General features: G+C 43.4%; 1 protein-coding gene across 4 annotated transcripts in view; it reads right to left on the bottom strand.

The window, feature by feature from the left end:
- The window catches only part of UROS (uroporphyrinogen III synthase), a 34916-nt gene that overhangs the window by 7045 nt on the left and 744 nt on the right, over window positions 1-27127 (bottom strand). Inside the window, exons 2-8 of one of the 4 annotated variants that reach the window (XM_012453378.3) lie at window positions 22816-22904; window positions 22555-22638; window positions 21402-21498; window positions 18543-18617; window positions 11914-11988; window positions 2340-2420; window positions 386-471 (exon numbers count right to left, since the gene is read on the bottom strand). In XM_012453378.3, coding sequence (XP_012308801.2) covers window positions 386-471; window positions 2340-2420; window positions 11914-11988; window positions 18543-18617; window positions 21402-21498; window positions 22555-22638; window positions 22816-22878 — 561 coding nt within the window. In that variant the 5' untranslated portion in view covers window positions 22879-22904. Of the gene's footprint in view, window positions 1-385; window positions 472-2339; window positions 2421-11913; window positions 11989-18542; window positions 18618-21401; window positions 21499-22554; window positions 22639-22815; window positions 23064-27127 lie in introns of those variants that run through there. The other 3 variants (XM_021674613.2, XM_064373742.1, XM_012453379.3) reach the window with 3 other exon arrangements.

The raw sequence follows: 27127 nt of genomic DNA, 5'->3' as shown, positions 1-27127 counted from the left end.
TGTATGTATCTTGGATGCTGTACAAAAAGCTTTGCGCGAATTATCTCCTTTAACCCCTATAAAAACTTACCACTTCCTCAAAGTTACCATATTAATCTCTCCAAACAGGGAGGTTTCATAGACCACCTATCACAAGCACCTCTTTCTGAAATCACTGATTTCAAACCAGCTTGCAATAGACATTTCATGAAACAACCACAAAATTGTTTCCACTCCTAATTCTAGAATCCCAGACCAACTATGCCACAGAAAAAGGCATGCAGGTGACAGCCGGGGACGGTGAAACCACATGTAGAACCAACACCTGTGAGCTTATACCCTCATGCTGGGCTTCCCCAACCTGGACGTCCACCCTGCCAGAGCCCTCCCCCAAAACACCACATACCTGCTGGGAATAGTAGCTGTTTAGGTTCCCTTGGATTCCCGGGTGTGGAATTGTCTGATACACAGTTATGCTTTCCATGGCAATCCCTGGGCACAATCAAAACCAGGAAAGTTTTTACCGCACTGGGCACACAATGGGGCCTCTGCCACCTCACAGCACAGTTGGTGAAACCTCCCAATACAGCACCCCCCTCCTGGAACCAGCTACTTGGAAGCTGAGAAGCCAGACTCCTTAGAGAGGCCTCGAACAGCCCTCCGCAGCCTGCTAAACCCTGTGGAGTGGCTGCTGTCGCAGAAGAGGCTAAGATAGCAGAAAAAGAACAAAGGCTCAGAAATCAAAGCCTTTGTTTATACCCAGAATGCCTTTTGTTCCCAGGCTTATGTGGATTTGTCCATACAAGGCTGTCCCTAGTCACTCCATGGATCCCACACAGACAGGCTGCATGACACCAGCAAGTGTGGGCAAGGGCAGTTCTCAGGAGAGGCCCAGAGTCCAGATCCCCAGATGCACTCTCGCTGTGTCTCCACGTGGCCATGCGTCCCCTCTCTGGGCCTCAGGGTGTCCACTTGGAGATGAACTGATTAAGCCATGGACATTCCCACATTCCTCCCTGTGCCATTCAGTGATGTTGAACATTCCCAGGGGTTTTCAGGGCTGGTGATGAGGCACGAGGCATTGAAGGGACTAGTGCAATTTCAGTCAGATATAGATTTATGAGGGGCAGCCAGACAGCAGGTGATAAGTAGTAAAAACTCAGGCTTCTGAAAATAAAATGGGAAATCCTCTCAGAAAAAATTATTATAATTTTAGCAAAAAACAGCAACCTATTGCCATTTCATGTCCCCTAAAACTAAAGAAATAAATGGAAGTATCAAACCTCTGATTTATATATAATTTCTTTAAGGGTACCTGCGGCCAAGCTTCCTCTTATTTTATCCTGGTATTTTCTATTCCTGAAAAGCTAATGATTTTGCTGATCTTATTACCTAATGTCCTCTGCTTTTATTCTTGGCAGCCTTTAGAAGACAGATGATATGGGTAGAAGGGATATGATCCAGCTCCATTTTAATACAGGAGGGAAAGTGATAAGGTCTAACGTCGTCCTGGGTCACACTGTTCAGGTGGACTGTTAAAGCTTCAAAATACTGGGAGAGATGGTAACAGGCACAGTTCCATGAACAGCTTGCCTTTGGAGAACAAGGCGTCATGCTACATGATCTCTGAACACCTCTGTGAGCAGGTACTATGGTTATGTACAGATAAGATGCTGATCACAGAGAGATTACTTCACTTACCTTCATTCACATAACTAATAAACGGCGAGAGGGAGAATTCAAATCTGTTTTTATCTCACCCTAATGCTGGTACTCCACACTGCGATACACCTTGCTCCCAGACCAACTATGTGACAGCAAAAGGTGCGCAGGTGACAGCTAAGACATCTGAGTCAATGACGGCGGCATGCTTCAGAGGCAAGAGTTGGTTTCTAGATATTGACAGTCTTGGGAGCCACAGCAGGTGGAGCATGAGGGGCAGGTGGGGCTTGTGTGGCTCGGCTGGAGGGTGCTGCATGCTATTATAAGATTAGCTAAATTTGTAGACTTTCTTCTACATGTGGAACCAATTCTATGGTTCATCACCTCCGTTATCTGCCCAGGGGCCACTTCCACATCTTAATCTCCCGTCCTGTTGGTGAAGGACTGGAGACACACTGTGTGCTCCTAGCTTGAGCCAAGTGAGGTTAGAAGAGCAGATCCAAAGAAAGGAAAGTGCAGACTGCACGTCTATACTTCACATGAGGATGGTCCCTGCGTCCCTTGGCCTGGTATATCCAACCCAGGCCTGCTCTCCCTTGTATGCTCTCTGCAGGGCTACCCACTTCCATCACTGCAAAGGCTCTTGCTGGAGCCTACCCAAAGTGGTTAGGGATGCAGTCAAAGCATTCAAAGCTCACCATTGTCCTTAAGCGTTTTCGGCAGGATTTCTCTTTTGAGGTTTCCACAGGGAAACAGAAGAGGCAGTGCTGAGGACTCCCCTGTGAAAAAATAACCAGACTTTGTGAAAACTCAGGGGCAGTGCTTGTGCACAGGGGAATGGGGAGGAGGAAGCCCCGGGCTCCAGGCCTGGCTCTGCTTCTAGGACTCAGTTCCAGCATCTGTAAACAGGAAGAGCACCTGCTACCTTGCTGAACTTGAAGGGCTGTTATATGAAGATCGTAAGAGGTAATGTGTGTGGAGGTGCTCAGAAAATGAACACCCACATAAACAAGTCAGCCACACTCTTTTAATTCCCTCTAATCCTAAAGTGACTCCCTAGCCTGCAGTCACTATTTAGAAGGCAGGCTTTGCACCTTAACCAAGCCAGGCAGGTAAAGCTCAGGCCTAGTGTTGGCACTGCAGCAAACATTTTCTACCCTAAAGAGGCCCTGGATGAGCCAGGGAGTGCAGCAGGGAACTGGCAGCCAGGAGTGGCTCTGCAGCCACCCTCAACAAAGACAAGCTCACTGCCCACTCCTCTTTCAGCCACACCAGCAGCCACTAGGCCAAGTGCTAAATGGCAGATGTGCAGGCCTTAGAGAGAGAAGCCTGCTAAGAACAGCCCTGCCTCTCCTCTCACCACTCTCTCTGCTCCCAGCAGTTCATCTCTGGGAAGACTTACGGGCATTTTCAGCCCTAAACTCTCTGCAGAATAGTGAGGACAGCATAGGATTTGAACACCAATTTGCAACAGTACTGCCCAACAAAACTGATGTATTGTCAAATGCCAGAATCTTCCCCAAATGTGAAAACAAAGCATTTTAGTAGAACCAGCCATTTTCCCCACATCGTCCATAAAGAAATTCTAATGGGCGTTGTTCGTACACATTGTATATTTTCCCACATCCTTATGGTCTCTCTGAACACATACTCTCTGGTGACTGCAATGAGAGGAAGGAGCAAAACCACCTCTTTCCATCTGGCATCATCTCTACCAAGCAGCAGTCAAACAACAGGAACAACTGCAGGCCACTTAATTTCAAGTGTATAAAGGCTACATACCGGTCAATGTTTTCTCTATTTAAACTGCTGTGTAAATATCAGTACCAATATAAAAGAAAATAATGAATTGGGAGATTGTTAAATATAGTTAATAGATGCCTGCTGATTTCTCTTTTCCAGTGTGAGGAAATATTTGCATGCTCTGTAGAGTCATCCCTAGAGACGTATTTTCAAAGCCATGTTCAGGTGTGATTTTCTTCTCTGTGTCTCTGTGTCTCTGTGTGTGCTTAGGAGTGCGGGGTGGAGGATGTTAGGGGCCAAAGCTCTTCGTGGGGATCCAGTAAGAAAACTAGAGTCCAGTTTTTCAGCAAGCCCAGCCCCATGGGCGAGCAAAGGGTCTTGGAAAGATTCAGGAATCTCCCCTTGACAGCACCTCTTGTGAGGGTCCAGTGGAGTCCTGAGCTGCTCTTTCTTATCTCTGACTCACAAGGCTGGGCTGAAGGGGTACGCCCTCCCGGAAGGTGGCTGTTTGTCTCTATCTCTCCACCACCTGTGCCTTGCAGAGCGCGTGGCTCTGCAGGCACACAGGGCCCACAAATGACCAACCAACTCTGCTGACTTCACTGAAAAGGCACCGCCCTGTCAGCAGAAAGGAGAAATACTTAAAAATGTCCTGGCTGAGTCCTCCTTTGCTGCTAAGGGGAGATCTACTACAACTACATTTCCTGAAAACTAACCCCCTTCAAAAAGCCAAAGACAAAGGAGTCATTCCCTTTTGGAATATGCTTACTGCCTGTGGATTTATCTTCAGTCCCAAAAGGCCAAAGCAATGGTTAAAGCTGACACAAAAATAGTGAATCGTGGAGCTCAAAGGCTATGCTCTCCATTAGTTTAACAGGAAGGAGGCCTCAATTCTGGGCTGTCAGGGTTGATGATGAGTAACAATGATGAAAATCCTGAGAGGAGTATTATTAGGCAGCTCAGGAGGGGGCTTGATAAAGTCACTGCAGGTAATTAAGAAAATGATGATACAGGCAGGAGGCAGACAAATGCCTAGGTAGATAGGGAAGGGTCCCCAGTGAAACCTCACCTTCGAGCCTAAAATAGCCTGAAGGCTGAAAGACCAGACTGCTGGTTCTGAATGCAACCTGCGACCCAGGGGGAGAACATCTAACCACCATTTGTCTGCTCTTTCCCAACTGATTCTTTCAGAATAATGCCCTTTAACCAATCGAATATTGCCTTTTCTGATACTACCTGTGGCTTGCCTGGGCATCCTCATGCGCACTAGGGGAATGGGGTGGGGCCACCAGGAATTCGAGCCTTATGCAGGGGAGGAGCCTGGCCTCATCAGCTCATGTGTGGTACCCCTGGTATTCAATCATGAGGGAGAAACCTGATTAGAGAACCCCTCTCTTTGAGAGCCCCTTCCTTTCGTCCTTTTCTTTTCTTTCTCTCTTCTTTTTCTCTTTCTCTTTGCTGAGAGCTTCTCTCTCTCTCTCTCTCTCTCTCTGTATGTCTCTCTCTCTCTGTCTCTGTCTCGCTCTTTCACCCAGGCTGGAGGGCTCACTGCAACCTCTTCCTCCCGGGCTCATGCAATTCTCCTGCCTCAGTCTCCTGAGTAGCTGGGATTATAGGTGCCCACCACCATGCCCAGCTAATTTTTGTATTTTTAGTAGAGATGGGGTTTCGTCTTGTTGGCCAAACTGGTCTTGAACTCCTGACCTCAGGCAATCTGTCCGCCTAAGCCTCCCAAAATGCTGGAATTACAGGCAAGAGCCACCATGCCCTGCTGAGAGCTTTCCTTTCTCTTAATAAATTCGGACCTTCTCACCCTCCAACGTGTCCACATGCCTTTTTCCTGGTCATGAGACAAGAACCCAGATTTAGCTGAATTATGGAGCAAAAAGTCCTGCATCAATGAGACTGATTTTTTAAAATGTCATCTTACTGCAGGACATGCACATGTCTGTAAAACAGTAACAACTTCCAGGTTTAAAATGACTTCCCTCTCGGGAACTGCCATGAGAATCAGTTTGAGCAGTCAGTGGGTGCCTGATTGCAGATAATAAGGATGATCGGAGGAACGGAAGAAAAGCCCGGCACGTATGCCAGGCTGCAGAAATTTTCCCAGTCTAGGAGGACACTGCAAATAAACTGTAGTGCAATCTTTCTGCCCTACCTTGTTTCTCTCTCTTTCAAAAGTTACACTGTAGTCTATCTACCTCTTAACATTTAGTGTGTAATTACTTTCTCATTAGAGGATATATTCAGGAAAGAAGGAGAATCTATCAGAACAATGAGTTATCAGATTAAGTAAGTTAATAGCTTTAAGTACTTACAATAGTTCCTGTCACAAAGTAGTAAGTGTTAACTAAAATAAGTAGGCATAGCTATGAATTGGCCTGTTTACTACAAGCATTGGAGGTAGATTTTTAGCTTTTAAAATCAGGCTTCAATGTTTGCTGAGAAAGAAAAATCATTAATGCCTTGGTAAAGCCAAGGTGAAGGTCCTTATTAGCAGTCAACATGGATTTTTATTTGGGTATTCTAATTGCAAATGGAAGATTTATTAAGATCCATAGACATGCTGGTAATAAATTAGAGGAAATAGCAGAGGCTTTGCAAAGAATGCAGACCAGTATTCTCCCAGATAAGGTCAGAATATGTTAATATTTATCCAACCAAGCCTTGAGTCAGTTAATTGAAACACCAATGTGATCACTCAAAAGTGACATTGATCTCTTCTGCCTTGTGTTTGCAAAGCAGGGGACACCAGACTGATGATTTTGGGTCTTCTAATGAACAATGACTCAGACGGTTCACTTCTGTCTCCTTCCAGAACAAACTGTGGGTACAGCTCAATCTCTTCACTGAAAACAGGCAGGAACCACCTATTCTATTAAGGAGCTAACTGTTGGCCCACGCATAGAAGTAATTATTATTCTTTGTAGATCCTGACACTTATTTCCACAAACAATGTCAATATCTACCATTTACATTTATTTCTACATTTTAAAAAGAAGGGCTTTGATACTATTTAATGCTGTGATGACTCTCCAGAAACAACATTAGAAACAAAAAGCCTGGAGCCAGACTGTTCCTGACCTATCTGCATCCTGTATCGAGCCCCTGGAGTGAACCCTCCACACTGATTCGCAGCTCCATGACCTGAGAAGCCAACCCTCAGGGCTGGGGTCACGTGGCACGGGGCCCAACCAGTGCTCTCTGATCTGGACAGCTGGAACAACTGTCTGTGGATTCCCTGCAGCTGTTTCAACACCTGGCAGCACAAAAGAGAGTCACTGCCTATCTAGGCTGCTGTTAAAGAAAATGGCCCTCAGCAATCCATACTCTGGAACATTCCACAGAAAGCAACACAGTGGCCATCGGGCCTTTTCCCTTCAGCTGCTTAGCCTCAGATGTTCTTTGAATTGGCCTCCAGAGGGCTTCTCCACACTGGTGCATGGAAAGTCCTCTCCCAAGGGCCCAGCTGGGAACACCATGTGGCACAAGTGGCCAGAGAAGAACGGGGCCAAGCGTCTTTACCAGCAGCAAATGGTGAACACTCTCTACCACAGATTACAGTCCCTGAACTGTATGTTTTTACCTTGAAAATGTCTCACAGTGCTGGCTCATGAAATGTTCTAGAGAAAGCCTAGCAGGGATGATCTCTTTATGTGGAGCCCAGGTAGAGAGGCTAGGTCTGAGATGGCACAAACTCCAGCGGTGCAGACTGAGGCATCTGTGCGAGGCTCTGTGTGCTCCAGAGATAAGTTGAGGTCAGGGAGTCCCAGCAGACCCTTTCCCTTGGGGCTCAGGCTGGCCTCACCCTCAGGGCCTTTTCCCGTGCCTTGTCACCAAGGATGTGGCTAAACCCTCACCCCAATGATTCATCAGCACAAGGGCATGTCCAAACACACAAATTAGTGGGATGAGCTCCTAGAACCCACTTTCTTCACTTCAGAAGATTCCATTGACTTTTTCACCTGCTGGAAGAGAACTGAGCATATTTTGGACTAAGTACCTTTTTAGAAGAACATGGAACAAGGGAAACAAGAAGAGCTTTGGAGTCAGCTAGTCCTAGGCTTGAGTCCCAGCCTAGCACTATTAGCTCTGTTCCTCTGGACAAGATTCTCTCTCTGAGCTCAGTTTCTTCATGAGTAAAAGCAGTCTAGTAATCATCTCTGTGTCACAGCTCAGCACAACAACATGTCAGGCAATTAGAGGCATGCACACAGTGCCAATGTTATGTCGGACATGTACCAGGCACTCTTAACTCCTTTATAATATTTCTGTTATGCCCCCAGAGCCTCCAGGACCCATGTGGAAGCTGCCTGCTGGCAAGCCCTGGGGCACACTGAGCTGTGGCAGGTCCCTTCAAAGCAGGACTTGCCACAGCACCCCAGGCCCTGCTCTTAGATTATGATACCTCTGTAGGTTTTAAAAAATATCATTTAAGAGATAAATTTTAAGGGACACTCCTAAAAAGTCCCAGGAACAAGAGAACTGGGTCCTAATTCAGTGAATGCCTTTTGGGACCAATCCTGGCCACAGCTAGTGATGCCCTCCCACTAAAAGGGAGCAGGCAGTGCTGTGTTCCTGCCCAGGCCTGGGGAGGACCACTCCAGCCTGAGTCTGACCCACTGGGGCGAACATTAAGGCCCAGTGCCTCAGGGCTCAGGGTGACTCTCAAAGGCTACTCAGTGCTCCCCAGCTTGCCACCCACTGCCCCCACCATGCCATACTCTCCAGGAAAAGCCCCTCCTTCCACATCTCTGCTCAGTGGCTCCCTGAGTGGGAGGGCTTGTCCATGACTACTGCCTGAGGGAGGGCCTGCCCTTCTCTGTGGAGAAGAGGCCATGGGTGTGCCTTTTTTACAGACTTTCCTGAAGACCTCTGCCTTCTTTTGGACATCCTGCCATGACACTGTGATACAAGAGGAAATATTTGTTTTTCCTTCCTATGCCCGGCATAGAACTTCTAAAACCCTTGGAATTTCCTGACAGAGGTGAGAGGAGCATCTTTTGTTATTCATAATAAACCCCTTTTAACCATACTGGAGTTTATGCTAATGAGGTGACTGGCAGCGGTCCCTAGAGAGCTTCAGGATAGGGGCTGAGGGCCAGAGAGAACGATGTGATCATAGGGTTGGCGAAAGAGTTACTCACCAGGGGCCAGTGACTTAATCAGTGGTACCCACATAATGGACCCTCCATAAAAACCCTAAACTATGAGTTTAGAGAGCTTCTGGATTGGTGAACACATCCACGTGTCAGGAGGGTGGGGCACCTCAACTTCACGGGGACAGACGTTCCTGTGTACTCAGGACCCTTCCAGACCCTGCTCTTTGCACCTCTTTATGTGGCTATTCATCTGTGTCCTTATCTCTTTTATAAAAATCAGTACACATAAGTGTTTCCCTGAGTTCTATGAGCCATTCTAGCAAATTACTGAACCTGAGTAGGGAGTCGTGGGAACTCCTGATTTGTAGCCAACTTGGACAGAGGTCCCTCAGCACCCAATACTTGTATCTAAAGTGGGGGACAGTTTGCTAAGACTGAGCCCTGAAACTGTGGTGTCTGGGTTAATTCTGGGTAATGTCAGAATTAAGTTGTAGGACACCCAGCTGGTATCTACAACATTGGAGAATTGGTCATTGGTATGTGTATATCACCCAGGCTGGAGTGCAATGCTGCAATCTTGGCTCACTGCAACTTCCGCCTCCCAGGTTCACATGATTCTCCTGACTCAGCCTCCCGAGTAGCTGGGATCACAGGCACACATCACCACACCCGGCTAATTTCTTATACTTTTAGTAAAGATGGGGTTTCAGTATGTTGGCAAGACTGGTCTCAAACTCCTGACCTCGGATCCACCCACATTGGCCTCCCAAAGTGCTGGGATTATAGGCGTGACCCATCACGTCCAGCCAGAAACAGATATCTTAATAGCAGGTCCACTATATAAAAACTGTTCCTACCTCTTCCGGCCACTTAACCTGCCCTGCCTTATAGAGGTTATTGATGTCAATGTTCCCCACCCTGTCCCCACCTCCAGCCCCAGCTAGGCTGGGAGCTTCCAGAAGGCAGGAATAGAGTCAAACTCCTCTTCAGCCCCAATGCCCTGCAAAGGCCTGGCACACAGGTGCTCCTGGGTAAACAGCATGTTCTCCTGTGACGTGGGAAGGAATGTGGGGAGTAGGGCAGGAGAGGTGACAGTCAATGCATTCATGTCTGAAAGCCCTCTCTGAGCTGATGAATGCACATCCACTGAACTAAGGAGGGCACAGGCTCAGGATTGCCAAGTGGCTGAACCACTCTGTGACTACAGCTTATTCATCCTGGCAGCCAGAAAAGGCCAGTGTAGCTCCTCAAAACTGGAGGTTCCCTAAGCCTCTGCCCACCAGAGTCAGGCACACTTACGTCCTCAGCCCTGCAGAAGCCCCAGTCATTCTGAATCAGAGTGCTCAGTCAGCATCTCCCTGAGGACAGGTTAGCATGGAGCAGGTGCCAGTCACCCTCTGAATGTGATGGGCCATGGGATGAGCAGTGGCCTTGCTGTTTTGAGTGTGAACTCCAGCCTGCCACTTAATAGCTTGTGACCCTGCACAAAACCTGTCCCTTGGTCCCCCAAGAGCCTCTATAACGGCACAGTCAGAAAGAACTTTTGGTGATGATAGAAATGTTCTGTGCAGTCCAATTTAGTGCCATTGGCCACAGTGACAACTGAGCTTGTGAAATGTGCCCAGTGTGACTGAAGAACTAAATTTTCAATTTTATTTAATTTTAATTAATTTACATTTACACTTAAATAGCCATATGTGGCTAGTGGCTACTGTACTGGACAGCACAGTTTGCAGTGGAGATGATTCTGACTTCATGGGGGTGATGGTGAAGATTAAATGACATCCTACAGGCCAAGTGCCTAAGTATCTGAGACACCCTGGGCACTCAATAAATGCTACTCTTCAGTGCTAAAGAAGAATATACAGTGACTCAGGAAAGGTGCAATGAGGTTATTTTAAAAAGAAATTGAAAAAGAAAAAAAAAGGAGAATTGGAGAACTTGGGAAGGATCCACTGAGCCCAGCAGTACCTCTGCTGTTCCCTGACTGCTCACGGCTGCCCCCAGCCCACACGACTCTGTCGGGGGCCTAACTGAGCTTCAGGGATCCTCAGACCACAGTGTGGAAAAAGATGCAGGACTTTCTCCAGAACAAGCTCCCAGTAACACAAAAAATATAAGTAGAGAAGCTTCAGGCAACAGTAATGACTTATGGCAGGAAGACTTTTAAGTAATGACTTATAAGACTTTAGTGTACAAGTTTGCTTATTAGAAAGGCCAACATCACCTTTAGGAGTATTTTTTTATAACGCAAATACTTTGTTTTGCCAGAAACAAAACCATCCATCACTGTTTCAGAAGCCATAAAAAGACTTATTTAAGGTGTTCTCTCTCCCTACACCACCCACCCTGATCTAACCACCTCAGGGCCGAGGAATATACCCGTCACCTGGGACCACCTTAGTGGAAAATCTCAGCTGTCAGCAGTTCATCTGACCCCAGCCTTGCAGCTCAGCAGACACTCAAGCAATTCTAGAGAGGGGTCAGAAAACTACAGCCTGAGGTCAAAGCCAAGCCCATTGTTTGTGTATTGTCTATGGCTACTCTCATGCTTCCATTGCAGACTGTAGTAGTTCTGACAGAACATTTGCCTGCAAAGCCTAAAATATCCTTAACAGATGAAGTTTGCCGGCCCCTGATCTCTAGGAAGGCCTGGATTTCCTCCTCTTCAGCAATCTAAGGCAAGGTGATTCTACTTTGTGCTTTCATGGGGGTGTATGGTCTCACACCTACAGCAGGGAGGAGTCAAATGACAAGGGTGTAAGAGCTTGCAGTTGAAATGGACATGCAGGGAAGAGAGGGGAACGGAGATGCACCTTAGAAGTGGGCCTACCCTACAAGCAGAACTTCAGCTTTCCCATCCCTCTTGCTTCAAGAATTTTTGCCTATGTATCTTCTGAAGCCTAAAATTCCATAATTAGTTTAAGACTAAGTCCCCATTTAAATATGAATAGCCCCAGAACAAGTGCCATTTTAAGTCCAGTCCACATGCAGCCCAATCATGAGTCAGCTCTTTACCTAGGAGCAAGCGGGGGAGGGAATTCAAAGAAGGAAGTAGCTCCTGAGAAGGGAAAGGACAGTACTCAGGAAGGGGAGAGCACCCACTCACACCTCCTGCCTCTGCTCTCTTTGGAATCCCTCAAGTGATCTCTCCTCTGGCTTTATCTCCCAAATGTTTTACTTTGTGTTATGTTCAAATCAAGTTCTTTGGTATAGGGGGTAGAAGGAAGTGGGTTAAACCTCACACAAGTATAGACATACACAAATACAAGTAGACTACAGACCCAGAGGGGGTTACACATTGCTCACCAATCAATCTCACCACCAAGAATGCAGAGAGGAAATATTCTGTTCCCTAGGTAGTGGTTGTGAGATCAAACAAAAAATAAATGGGCTTCATTTTGAGTGATCTTTTTCTACTTACTGGAACAAATATATTCTGCAAGCTTTTCTGCATTTCCACAGTTTTCTCCTTCTGTATCCAGGCCAATTTTACTCACTGGAAAACAACAAAGAAATGTATTTCTTTACATGGTTATTGAAGTCCTGTTGTTCCAGCGTTATTTTTTAATGTGCAAATGCATAAATATGCACTTTACAAATCACATCGAGAATGTCTTTTCTTGAAAGCCCCTAATGGAAGATTGCAAGAAGACAAGAAAGCATCAGGTCCTGGTACCTGCACCCCGAGATGTGCAGATTGGGTAAGGCATTAGCTAGCTTCCCTGAGCCCCATGTAGCTCATCTACAAGGGAGGAGAACACCAACCATACGGAACTGTTTTTTTTGTTTTTGATTTTGCACAGCACAGATTCTTGCTGTGAACGTTTTTTTTTTAGAAGAAAAAAGGAAGAAAGAGAGAAAGAAAAAAAAAGAATGAAGAGGAAGAAAAAGAAAGAGAAAGAGGGAGAGAGAATGAGAGTATTTGCCCAGGCTAGAATGCAGTCTAAAAATGGGAATTGAAAACCTCTTTTATGCCAATAATTGTGCTTAACACTGGAGACAGGAAGGAATAAGGGAAGAAAATAACAAACAAGCAGCCAACCAATATTTCATTTAAACCTATGAAAAGCTATGCGATTACTGAGGAGTGATTTACTTCCAATTATGTAGTCACTTTTGGAGTAGATGTGAGGTGGTACTGATAAGAATGTGTGTTTTGTGTATTTGAAGTGGAGAGTTCTATAAATGTTTATTAAGTTTACTTGTTCCGGGTCTGAGTTCAAGTCCTGGATGTCCTTTTAATTTTCTATCTCGTTGATCAGTCTAATATTGACAATGTGATGTTATGGTCTCCCACTATTATTGTGTGGGAGGCTAAGTCTCTTTATAAGTCATTAAGAACTTGTAATGTCCTTCTTTGCCTCTTTTTTTTTTGAGATGGAGTTTCGCTCTTTTTACCCAGGCTGGAATGCAATGGCATGATCTCGGCTCACCACAACCTCCGGCTCCTGGGTTCAGGCAATTCTCCTGCCTCAGCCTCCTGAGTAGCTGGGATTACAGGCATGCACCACCATGCCCAGCTAATTTTTTGTAGAGACGGGGTTTCACCATGTTGACCAGGGTGGTCTCAATCTCTTGACCTCGTGATCCACCTGCCTCGGTCTCCCAAAGTGCTGGGATTACAGGCGTGAGCCATCGTGCCCAGCCGGAACTGTTTTAAGGATCATGTCAGATAATAAAAGCAAACTGCTCGCCATCTAGAAGGAGCTCAACAACGGCTGTTTCCTATTTAGCCAGGAAGGAGATGATGGCCAATTCGGGACTTTTTGCAGGAATCTGCCTGACAGAGCCTTCATTTTGTTGGGGAGATGTGGCCAGACCACATCCAGAAAGATGTCATGGCTTGACATGGCCAGAATAAAATGGAAGGAAGGGAAGGAAAGGTTTCATAATAATCTGCTAACAGGGATCCATAACACTACAAATACAGGTCATTTAGGATGAGGGGCTATACCAGCACTTTCATGAGATCTGTATTCATGAACCAACTAAGAAGCTAACAGACCCAGGCTCCCCCTGCACTTCTCCAGACAGCAAACACCTGGCCATTCCACAAAGGGTGTTGATGAAGGAAGGACCCAGGAGGCTGGCTCAATCAACACTGCTACCTGCTCACAGGAATGCAGAATGCCTCAGAGGAAGGAAGTGCTGTGGGCAGTCCACTTAGGAGTCACACGAGAGGCTAGTGAGTAACAAATGGCAGCTTTAATAAAAACACCAGCAACTTTTAACTTATGGATCATTAAAAACATGCTGAATCAAAGAAAAAAAATGTCACATATGACTGTAAACCCAGTTCAGGAACTAAGCCCATGCTTATGCTGCGGTGGCAACCGAGGCTGGAGCAAACAAACAAAACCTGTAAAAACCCCAGAGAACTGAACTGAGACATGAGAACTAAGCAGTGATGCTGATAATCAATATTGACATGAATATGCATATTTCCCAAGTAATGAAACAATAATAACCATAACCAGAACATTAACTCTCATATACAGCTTTGCTGATCACAAAGTAAGCACTTGCTCATTTGATCCTTACACCACAACCCTGTGAGCAAAACAATTACTACTGTACTTGAGAGAGAAGGAAGCTAGTAAGCAGTGGCCAGCTCTATTCGTGAGGGCAAGGACTGGGGCTACCTGGTCCACGCCACAGACTACAGAAGGCTCTCAAGAAATGTTTGGTATAAGGTCTCAGTCCCTGAATGTGGCAAGATTGATTTTGTATGAAGTCAGTACGACATTTCAACCAATACTCTGGCTGGGCAAGCCCATCTTAAGGGTGCTGCCTAAGTAAAAGCTGACAGCGAAACTTCAAATTGTCTACAACTGTGTTAAATAAACCTGCCAGAGAGTACTTCTTACGTTTCAGAGGTTAAGACACGGGCTGCCACAATAGATCCAGTTTCCTGGGCTTGTGTAAACCTCTGGGGTGAAATCTCTGCTGGTTAATGCCTAGGCTGAAAAGGTGCCAATTAGTAAATCTGAAGGTAAAATAAAATTCTTAGTACAGACAAATCAATAAGAAAAAAATGATATTTGAAGACATTAACAAGTGTATGAATAAGATGATTTCTGTAAAGTCTTTCCAGAATTAATGGGAAAACATGGCAATTAAAAAATACATATGGCCTTAAAATGGTAAAAACATCTGCATGCACATACAGGGGGGCAGGCTGGCTTTGGGAAAATGCAGTTGTGGATTTAAACAATGGCGCTACCACTTTCAAAGTGTGTGACCTGGCAAATTGCATCCTCTCTCTTAGGCTCAGTTTTTGTTTTTAAATCAGAAAAATGGGCTTACTAACACCTTTCTTAATGAAAACAAGAAATGACATACATAAAATGCATAGCAAAGTGCCTGGTATATAACAGAGTCAAAAATAGTAAATATCTTTAGATGATAATTTCTTCCAACAATGCAAACATTTATCTCGTAATAAAAAATTGTTTTACAAATAATCTATTTATTTGCTTTTTTAATCTAATATTTTTTTTCAGACAGGGTCTCACTCTGTTGCCCAGGCTGGAGTGCAGTGGTGCAATCTTGCCTCACTGCAGCCTCAACTTCCCAGGCTCAAGCAATCCTCCCAACTTAGCCTCCTGAGTTAAAGGGACTATAAGGATGAACCACCAAGTCTGGATAATTTTTGTTACTTTTGGTAGAGAAGAGATCTCACCATGTTACCCAAGCTGGTAATAAAGAGTCTTTCTGTGTGATGAATTCCAAGTTGATAATTGCTAAGCTATCTTCTGTGACATCATTGGCCTGGGATTACAAGGCCAAGCAACAGTGGCTACTAAATGGCGCCTAGGTCTAACCTTGCAATCAGATGGAAATTTGGGGCATCTGACCTTTGGGCAGCCAAATGGAAGGCTTTCCTCTGATATGGCTGGCTGAGTTGCCACGTATCAGCCCACAAGCCAACCATCTCTGCTTCTTCAATACAAATTAGAATGTTATTAAAGTATGCACATATTATCCAAACAAATAATGTTCTCAGGAGATTTTATGTAGACCACGTACAGTAAGTCCTTGCTTAATGTCAACAATAGATTCTTGCAAATTGTCACTGTAAGCGAAACAACATACAGCCCGTCCTTGAATAACATCATTTCATTCAATGTGTTTTCACTACAACACTGAAGAGGAAAAAAAACTGGTTTCATTATACATCATTTCACTTGAAGTGGCAGTTTCCAAGAAGCTATCAACAATGTTAAGTGAGGACTTACTGTACAATGTTACATAGCATGTACTTTTTTAAAAAAAATTATTTTTAAATAAATAGAGACAGGGTTTTACCATGTTGCCCAGGCTGATCTTGAACTCCTGAGTTCAAGTGATCTGCCTGCCTTAGCCTCCCGAAGTGCTAGGATTACAGGCATGAGCCACTGCACCCAGCAAGCATGTACTTTTTTGCCATCTATTATTAATTAATAATACCTGTAAAATTAGGCTGGTATAAAGAGTCTTGCAACATTTATAAAGATATATAGGCATCTTCTCTCACTGGACTTCCATACCGAGATTCCTTGCTATTCGCTGGACCCTTGTTTTCATTTCTACTTCAAGAAAAATGTCTACCTTCTTTTCTCTTTGCTTCAGATGTTCAACTTTCCTAACCTGATTCCCAGGCTCTGGGGAACCAGGGGCAGCTCTTCACCAGAGGGCTCCTGGGCTTTGGAAAGTGGCTCCCAATGATCCCTGTGATCCATGCTCCCTCTGCTTGAGTGTGGGTTCAACTTACTTGATTCAAGCAAAGAGAAGATAGCAGAAGAGATGGATGTCACTTCCAAGATTAGGTCATAAAAAGACTGTGGCTTCAGTGGTAGGTGCTCTCTTGCTCTCTTGGATTGCCTTGTGACAGGGGAAGCCAGCTGCTATGTCTCTGGTAGCCCTCTCGAGAGGCCTGTGTGAGTGAGCTGGGAAGCAGATCTTCTGAGTCCCACTGATAGCTATGTGAACAATTTTGGAAGCAAACCCTCCCCAAGTCAAACTTGACTATGGCCTGGTGACAGATCTCAGCCAAAGGAACCCACTAAGGCATGCCCAGATTCTGGTCCACAGAAACAATGAGATGATAAATGCTTGTTTCTAGCTAGTAAGTTTTGGAGTAATTTGTTACATCGCAAAAGATGACTAATACATTGGGCCTGGTCTCCTCCCAGCTGTTGGTGCTCAACTTCTGCTAACTCTGCAGGCTCCTACTGAGACTCTAGATGAACAGAAACCTCAGAGAGTTCAAGCAATGCCTCCTCCCTGCACCCATTCAAAAACAGCTCCTTTGTACATCATTATGTCTGAAAAGGTGAATTCAAACAGAATGTTCAAAGTTAGGTGACTGACTTTCATGTTAAGGAAAAATGTGATTTCCTTTCAAAGAAATTTTTAAGTTACAAAATCTCTAATTTCCTCTCTCCTTTGATAATATGTTCCCTGCATTTAGAACATGTCCTTTTCCTTCACAACCGAATAAACAGGGACCAGACTGAGCCCAGTGAGTGCCCAACTGAGACCAACACTCTCCTGCTTGTGTGTACTTGATATAGTCCACTCTCAGCCACTCTAAGTCTCAAGACATAGATGCTCATCCTTGTATCACCATAGTCTTTTTTCTTGTTTGCTTCTCAGATGACAGAACAGTGACAGCAAAATGCATAGGGATGCTACTGAAATCAAACTGAAGGGCATGTGATACTCAAAATATTTGCTTATCAGCTAATGTGTGAAAGTTTGGAAAATCTACAAATACACTAACACTATATATTTGATAGTTGAACTTTTGGTAAGAAATATAGAGAATGAAAGAAATTGTCTATTTTCTTTCCTCTTCTCATTCAGAAAAAAATGATAAAAGAAAGTAACAAGCAAATTTCTTAACTTATTTTTGGGGGAAGATGTGCAGGAGTGAAGATGGTTTCCTTGGCAACCAAGCCACTGATTTCCTTTCCCCGGCTAATCTGCTGAGCTTGTGGTAAAAGTCATGCTGCTCAGAAGATGTAGGAATAATCTTTTAATTAGCTTAGCAACTCCCAACTGTTTCTTCCACAACCTCATTTTGTTCTCTGGAAAATGTGCTTTCTAATTCTTAAACTATTTTCACTCATATTACACATTCCTCTAATATTTTCAAATTCACTGGACAAACTGAACTGTTCTGTAACAATGTTACAGGCTAATTTATGACAATTGCTAAGCATTGTTTTAAGTATTTAAAATGTTTAATGTTAATTTTTAACGATTACTATTTACATTTTATGCTTTAAAAAGAATATATAAACTCAAGACTTCGGAAAAATATAGAAAATATTAAGAAAACTATAAAAACCAACTGTAATATCACTATCTGGAGAGTTAGGCCTTTAAAAAAATTATAGTAAAAATAGGCCAGATGTGGTGGCTCACACCTGTAATCCCAGCACTTTGGGAGGCTGAGGCTGGTGGATCACGAGATCAGGAGTTTGAGACCAGCCTGACCAACATGTTGAAATCCCATCTCTACTAATACAGAAATTAGCTGGGGGTGGTGACAGGCACTTGTAATAACAGCTAGTCAGGAGGCTGAGGCAGGAGAATCACTTGAACCCAGGAGGCAGAGGTTGCAATGAGCCGAGATTGCACCACCACACTCCAGCCTAGGCAATAGAGTTGAGACTCCAACTCAAAAAAAAAAAGAAAAAAATATTATGGTAAAACTATAACATAAAATTTGCCATTTTAATCATTTCTTAAATGCATAATTCAGTGGCATTATGTATATTCACAATGGGATTAGTCAGCCAAAGGGTACAAACATTTTAATAAAGCTTTTGAATACAAACTGACCAAGTGGTTCTCAAAAGATGTAAACCAATTTTTAATGCCATTTGGAAATGTTTGAATATACTTCTTTCATTGCATTCTTATCATTAGCATCATATATTTAATTAATTTTTGCAAATTTAATAAGCAAAAATAATATTTTTAAACCAAATTAAACTGTTTTTTTAAAAATGAAAAGGCTAAGCCATTTTTTGATGTTTTATTTTTACCTTGACTCCTTACCTAGAGAAGCAGTAGCATTTCCAACCACATACACTGACTTGGCATTCCATTTTTCTTTCAGAGACCTTTCCCAGACTGTAAAACATGAAATTCTATGTGAGTTGTAAATACCAAAGTGGCCATTTGGACCACTGCCCAAGGTTGCTTGTTCACTCTAAGAAACCTGTGAGCAAAGCAAACTATTAATAACTAAATGTAAAGAACACCATCTCAAACTAAAATTCCATTTTTCACATTGTTCATGTTTTATAGGCAATTTTAAAAAAATTGCTTTCATAAATGTTTTAGTATTCCTTGCTTGAAATATTACCTTCTTTCCACAGTTGGTACTAGAAGAATTTAATGGGTACCAGAAAATAAACATAACTTGAAGAATTAATTTGCATAGTGAAATAAAAAATTTAAATCTAGACATATTAAAAAAAAGACACTGTCATTAAAAAAAAAAGCAACTTAAATGTCTAATACATAAATCCAATTGGTTTATTTGGGACATAAATCTGAAAGCAGTCAACAAACTGTAATCTCAGAGGAGAGGGTTCTTTTATTCATTACACCAAAGTAAAAATAATAAATTTCAGGTCAATTAACAAACACAATTTAATACAGAATACTATCATTTTATGATCAAACAAAATCTTTAAATATGGATTAAAGAAATACAAAGAGAAAATGGATTGTATAAATAAATATAAATAAAGCCACTGGACATTTATTACATTTTTAGAAAACAAGGAAATAATAGTTCTTCCTTTCTAAAACCTGGTCATGAGCGTAACTTTCCCTTAAATTCAATAGCATTATTACTCTACCCTTTACATTAAGGGAAATTCCCTCTGAAAGAGTAACTAAAGATTGAGTTCCGCTTTGTTTCCTACCCCATAAACATCAATGATACTTATTCAAAACTTATCCATAGCATGTAAACAAACCATTTTCCAAGCCTCAGAGCAGAACAACTGGAGTGAGCACCAGGTGGAGTCGGAAAGTCTGCCACAGAGCTGGCTCTGCCCCTTAACGTGTGTGTCCCAGGTAAGTCAGTTAACCCACCTCGTCTGTTTCTTCATCAAGGTAACTGTGATTAACTATACCCCTACTGCTTATTCCATATGGCTGTTGTGAGAATCAAAATAAGAAAATATATGGGAAAATACATTTTAAATTTTATTATAAAGCACCAGAAAGAGTTATAGTGACCTTTCTAGGGTTTTCCTCTATTTTATTATCTTCATCCTCAAAACATATACAAAAGGAAAAAATACAATTGCAAGAAAAACACCCAGGGCACCACTGGGAAAGAGTACACACGCTTCCGCATATGGAGTGTAATGGCATGATCTCAGCTCATACAACCTTCGCCTCCTAGGTTCAAGTGATTCTTGTGCCTCAGCCTCCTGAGTAGCTGGGATTACAAGCACGTGCCAACATGCCCTGCTAATTTTTTGTATTTTTTGGTAGAGATGGGTTTTACCATGTTGGCCAGGCTGGTCTCGAACTTCTGACCTCAAGTGATCCACCTACCTTGGCCTCCCAAAGTGCTGGAATTACATGCCTAAGCCACTGTGCCTGGCCAGTTCTGAGTTTCTTAGGTCCTCAGACTTTCAATAGGAGGTGAATATGTGTATGAAATCACCAAGAAGGTAGTATGTTTAGGCTATAACGAAGCCTGGTTAAATGTGGAGGCAGAATAACCAGAACTCACCACTGTCACTTACTCCATGCCCACTCTACTCCAGGTAATGTCCTGGATGGTTCCCTTCAAGACTCAGACTCTGCAGCCTGAATCCTGATCTTGTGCTTTATGTATTGTGGGGGCCTGGAAAGTTCCTTACCCTCTGTTCTTCAGGTTCCTCATCTGCCAAGTGAAAATACTAAGCATATCTATCTCACAGGATAAAGCATTCAAGACAGAGTCTTGCACAGAGTGAGCATTCAGTAAGTTCGACCTAGCTAATAGTAGAAGTAATAATCCCATGATGCAGGTATTATTATGCCCACTTTAAAGACAAGAAGACTGAGGCTCAGAGAGGTCAAGGAATTCATTAAGGTCCAAATGGCTGCATAAACCCAGGCCTAACTCACACCAAAGCCCTTGAATGACCACTCTGCCTGCTGCCTCTGCTCATCTAACTGTGGAGGTGGGTGGCCTGAGTGTGAAGCTAGCTCTGCACTGACTCGTTTTGTGCTTACTCTCCCAGCCTCAGTTTTCTCAATGGTAACATAAGATCATAGCATTGTGTGCCTCTGGATTGTTATCTAGGGTTAAGTGGGGTAATGAACGTGAAGTATTCACTACACGGGCATACAACAGGCACTGTTCTGACATACAACAGGCACTCCATAAATGTTAGCTGGGAAGCTGTTCAACTGCATTTATTAAGAAGGTGTTTGCTCAGGCTGAAACCCAGAGTTCTGTTAATGGGCACTGCCATTTTCATACTGTTCTCATGGTGAGGGAAGGCAGTGGAAAGACAGGTCAAAGAGATGACTGAGTCACTAAGTGCCTGACATGGTGGCACTGACTATTTTCTCATAGATTTTTTCATCATCTCTCTTTGAGGAAAGTAGAATTTATCCTATTTTCAGAGGAAGAAGCTGCTGCCTGATACATTCTAAGTGGAGATATGAGTGCCCAGGAGGTGAACAGCGAATAGATAGGGAAAGTCCCTCTCAGGGTCATCTTGTCTGGGAGTTTAAGAGGCAGCCCTGTCTCCCGTTTCCCAAGGCAGGGTCTGTGATCTGACACCACTAAGCACTCACTTCTCTTAGAAGTGCAGCTCCTTCTGGAACTTAGTCTCCCGGCAGGAGAAACAACAGTAAATAAACGTCCAGTGGCATCCACAGTAGACCCACCCTCACCTTCAGTTTTATTGTCTTTCTCCAAACACAACTCTGCTGCTTCCACCGCTCTGGGGCTGGTAAAAATGAGTCCCCCATAATCTTCAGGATGAGAAAGCTGCACACCAAAAAGCAATAAAGTCATTTTATATGATGGCTACATTCAACGTCTTCCAAGGAGCTATGACTCAGTATTCCAAATGTTTCACAAAAGTAGTAAGAAAACTAATTCCTTCCACCCATCCCCCCAACATTTACTGAGTGCTTACTATACCTGGAACTATTTATTCCAGGACTTTTAGGATACACAGATCAACTCTTTATTCATAGTACTTCCCCAAGAAGCTCACAGTCTAGGGCAGAGACAGACAAATGCACCACAGGGTGATAAGTGTCACTGCAGCAAAGAGGGGAAGCCGGACGCAGCCTGGGATTAGAGAGGAGTGCAGGTCGGAGGGAAGCCTTGACCTGACTCTGTAATAAAAGTGGGAATATACAGGGGGTGATAGCCATGCTGAAGCCCTGATTTTCAAAGAGGCTAATGCTGATATTATCTACCAAACATTTACTCTGACCCAGGCACTGGGCTGCTGTATACATCTGACTTCCCTGAAGCTGTGGGCACTGGATTTTCACTCTGAAACATTTGGAAGGCTTTACTGGGCTTGTCTCCTGCAATTTTTTATCACTCCTACACTGGAAGCAGAATTGAAGTTGTGGGCAGAAGCTCTGGGTTTGAGTCCCAGCCCTGTCTCTTACTTGCTAGAGATCTTAGCTGAGTTGCCTAATTTGGGACTCCAATCTCTAAAATGGAAAAATAACACCTACCTGGCCTGCTTTGCAGAGGTGGGGGGTGAGGGGTAGATTAAATGAGACGATGAGTGAAAGGGTTCTAGGACTGCTGAGAGCAATGCAGGTTTGCTGCTGTCACCATGACCTGCTCTCCTGGGCCCCAATCTCTGAGTCTGGGTGGCTTTTTGGAGGGGCTGATAGAGGCTCAGTCAGAGACTCCCAACAGCAACAGCCTCCTGGAGCCAGATGAGGTTATACTGCCTTGTTTTAAAGTTTGGGAATAAAATAAGGAGACAGTAAAACAGTCCTTCTCTGGCTTCGGCTGGCAAGGGTTCTACAGAAATCAAACACTAACACGGTGCTCAGTCAAGACAGGCCTTACCTTCTCAGAGAAACTGGGAAGAGACAAAAATTCAAATGATAAAACAGGGATCAAAGTGGCTTCAAGTCCATATAATCCTAATTCCTGCAAATGAAAGAATATAGTTCTGGATTGGCTACAGCTGTTTTTAAAATAAGGAAACATCAACCATTTATTCTGCATTAGTTCCTCTGAGTTTTTGCAGACCCCACCCCTGCCTGCTCCAGGCCCCGTGACTTAGCAGAAAGGACCCTATGAGAAAAAGAGTCTCAGGCCACTTACCCTGATATACGGATCCTGGCCACAGTCATCTTCCTTAGCATCCTTCAGTAAAAGAACCTTCATTATTGCCTGGTGGCCCTTGTAAGGCGCTGTGATAGAACAAGGAAACAGATCTTAATTAGATCTCAAAGACTCTTCCTAAGCAATGTTCGATGGGGATGGTACACAAGAAGAAGGCAATAAATTGCTTGTTGAAGAGATCTATCCCTCCTACACCATGACTTAGCACTAATGGGCTTCTTCTTTCTGAAGACCCCTGTCACTGATAAGGCCAAGAAAGAGCATGTTAGCAGCTGATATCACTTGGAAAGACAGATGGAAGCCATTAGTGAAAGTCAAGTGTCCTATACCAAACATTTATGGCTCGGAGAAGAGAACTGATGCAAATTTAGGGCTGTATCAACAACAGAGAAATGGATATCTTACATTTTAAGGAGATAAATAACTTTTCCATTTCAAGATAAATATACTAAGTAGCTCATAAGCACTTTAGGAAATAATTATATTGACTCTTGTACTTATTAAATGTTTTCTAAACATTGTCAAGTATCGTAAGATAGATAGTCTGATAACCTGGAAAACAATTTGTTGACATCAAAGCCTTATATACTTTATCCTTTTTCTTCCTGTAATTTCACTTCTAAGAATACTAAAGCAATACTCATAAAGGTGTCTGAAGATTAACATAAAGATGCTCACACTAGAATTCTTTAGAATTACAAATAAATGGAAATAATGTAGAGATCCAACAATGAAAGAATGGTTACAGAAATCATGGTACAGATCTATGAAATCATTAAAATATTCACAAACAATTACATGAATTATTAAATCACAAAATAATGTTAAGAAAAAAGCAAGATTCAGAATTACATAAACAGCATGATTTTAGATTTTTCATACATATATGAAAGGATATACACCAAAACATTAATAGTAATTATTTCTGAGTGGTAAATTAGAATGATTATTTTCTGCTTTACCTCTTTCAGTATTACACAATTTTTTTTTTTTTTTTACGATGAAAACTATATTCCTCTTGTATTGGGGTGGGGGGAAGGCACATTATAATCATTCCAAGGGCTGGCCAAGTACAGTGGCTCATGCCTGTAATTCCGGCACTTTGGAAGGCTGAGGTGGGTAGATTGTTTGAGCCCAGCCTGGGCACTATGGTGAGACCCCAGCTCTACAAAAAAATTAAAAAATCAGCCAGGCCCAGTGGCATGTGCCCATAGTTCCAGCTCCTTGGGAGGATCACTTAAGCCTGGGAGGAGGAGGTTGCAGTGAGCCGTGATCCCACCACTGCAGTCCAGCCTGGGTGAGAGAGTGAGACCCTGTCTCTAAACAAACAAACAAACCAATAAATGCTGCTGAGAAACAGCAGAATAAATCTGCTTGAGAGGCAGATTATCATTCCATAAATGGCATTAGACCCACCAGTTAGTTACTTAATAAATATTATGCAGTGGTTGCTAAGAATCAACAGACTACATTGTTTGAAACAGAAATGTGTCAGGTGTGGTGGCTCACGCCTGTAATCCCAGCACTTTGGGAGGCCGAGGTGGGCAGATCACCTCGAGGTCGAGATCGAGACCATCCTGGCTAACACGGTGAAACCCCATCTCTACTAAAAAAAAAAAATTAGCCAGGTGTGGTGGCACACACCTGTAGTCTCAGCTACTCAGGAGGCTGAGGCAGGAGAATCACTTGAACTCAGGAGGCGGAGGTTGCAGTGAGCCTAGATCGAGCCATTGCACTCCAGCCTGGGTGACAAAGTGAGACTCCCTCTCGAAAAAAAAAACAAAAAAAAGAAATGTACCAATTCTGGGTGCCATTACTTATAAATTACTACTGAATATATATTTATGGAACATTTTGGGAAAATTGGCTCAAAATTAACTGTTTTGTACCTAAGCACCAAACCTCGTGAACAAATATACTTATGAAATCAAGTTCTAATATTGCTGCTATCAAGGTGTTAGCTAGAGAGATTGGGAATTTGGGGGAATAGGCAGTATGGTTCCTATCACTTTCCAAAGTTACTCAAAATATATCTCACACAGAAATTAGGAGCCTACCCTTCTGCAATGACAACTTTTGTGTTACCTTGACTAGTCTACAGCACTGTTTTTCCAAACACTACTCTAGGTGTTGCTGTGAAGGTATTTTGAAGAAAAGATAAAGTCATTAACTGGCTTTAAGTAAGGGAAATTATCCTAGATAACCTAGGTAGGCCTGATTCAATCAGTCCAAGGCAGGTAAAACTTGGCATTTTCGGCTAAGGCATACATCCTTTTGTGGCATATAAAGAAAGCAATTAGTGTGGGGTTTAAAAAGCAGAAGCCCAATGCTTGGAAGCAGGCAATCCTGTGGCCACAGAGCTCTACTCAGCCCCCACCATGTTCCCGTCATGGATCTAGCTTCTGAGATACAAATCCCTATATTTTCAAAGAATATTTCTGTAATGCTTTCAAATACCAGAAGCCAACCCTCTCACAAGTGTTTCTATATAGTTCTCAGGCTGTGACGCCAAATCCCAAGCTTGGAATCCTCCTCAGGAAATTAGGTCTGCATTATTTATTGAGGCTGTGTGTAATAATTTCAGAACCAGTAAGTGCTATGAGGTGATCTGGCAGAGTGACTGGGGTGCTAATAACTAGTTCCATGTCCAGGGAGACCTCTGGGGAGCTGACGTTTGAGTCATTTTGACATTTGTGATCTGAATGACAACAGCAGTGAGGAGAAAATGTTCAAGGGTCAGAAAGGGGCCTGGGTATCCCCAAAAGAGAAGGGTAAGTGTGGCTCAAGTGTAATGGACAAGGTAAGCTACGGATTTCATGAGAAAAGGGACCCCACTAAAAAGTTTAGGATAGGATTGACAGTGATGGGATCTATACTTTAGAAATACCACCAACTTTTGGGGCAAGGAAGGACAGGGATCCCATGGGTCATAGCAGATTAGTCAAAAGTCACCAGTGACTGAATCAGAGTTGTGGTAAGGGTGCTAGCTTTGGCAAAGGCCAGGTCAAGAAGTGACTGGATCAAGCCTTCATTGCGCAGAGTTATCAGGATTTGCTGATATAATTTTAGGTGAAATCATCTATCTACAGCCTAGTTTGAAATGGTTGGGACCAGGCTGAAAAGAAGTGTTTCTTCTTTGAATCCCACCTGAACTTCTTTTGGTTTGTCTAGTTAAATGCTATCAGTAAATCACATCTTTCTGGAACAGTAACTGTACTAGGCGCTAGGCATACAATATGATCCCTGTATCATTATATTTATAGGAAGGTAAATAGGTACTTTAAAAATCAGTAAAAATATACTCATAATGCAGTAAGTCTTATGAAAGAATATTTAAGATTCATAGCTGGTACATCTTACTGGGACTGGGAGGTGTGGTATAGATTGCCAGTTGCCCCTAAACATTTACTCATCTCTTCTCCCCATAGAAACGGGTACCCCTCATTAACTGGGCAATGGTTGCCGAAAATAAAGTTAGACGTCGTGAGGTGACTAGGTTCTGGCCAACAGGATGCAATGTGAAGTGATGTGCAAAACTTGTAAGTCCTGTACTTAGAAGGAGATGCTGGTCTCTCTGCTCCCTCCCCCTTTCTGCCTGGAATGTGGATGGGGTGGCCAGACCCTTCATACTTGCAGAGAACCTAGGGATGATGGAACAAGACAGAAAGAGCCACGGACCCCTTTGTATTGGGTGTATTAGTCAGAGTTCTTCAGAGAAACAGAACCAATGGCATACATTTATATCTAGAAAGGGATTTGTTGTAAGGTATTGGCTCATGCAGTTATGGAGGCTGAGAAGTCCCATGATCTGCTGTATGTAAGCTGGAGACTTGTAAGCAGGAAGGCTAGTGGTATAGCTTGAAGGCCTGAGAGCCAAGGCTGTAGCTCTTATTCCTAGAGAGCTGACGGTTTCTCTAATGATTTTCTTTCCATGTATTTTTCACAACAGAAGGCAAACTGGCAGCCTGTGGGATAAACCTGAGGTTGATGAGGTTTTTTACTTGGTATGGGTTTTTAAAAAATCAGGGTGTTTCTCGTAAAGAGCCAGAACCCCCACTTCTCTCGCAATGGAAAGACCTGGACCGAATCCCCACCTGCCACAGGGGATGGCAGCGGAGACTCACGCACTCTGCAGCTGCCCGCAGTCCCCTCCACTCTTCTCTCAAAATTGGCTCGGGTCTTTAACCTAGACTACCCCACTGGGCCCGAAGTGCTTTTTTTTTTTTTTTAGATGACGAAGTGCTTTTTTTTTTTTTTAGATGACGTCAGGCTGGAGTGTGGAGTGCGTGAC

The sequence above is a fragment of the Aotus nancymaae genome, unplaced genomic scaffold, assembly GCF_030222135.1.
Source record: "Aotus nancymaae isolate 86718 unplaced genomic scaffold, 86718_ANA_hifiasm-v0.15.2.pri h1tg000010l, whole genome shotgun sequence".
NCBI classification, from domain to species: Eukaryota; Metazoa; Chordata; class Mammalia; order Primates; family Aotidae; genus Aotus; species Aotus nancymaae.
This window is presented reverse-complemented; position numbering and strand designations above follow the sequence as displayed.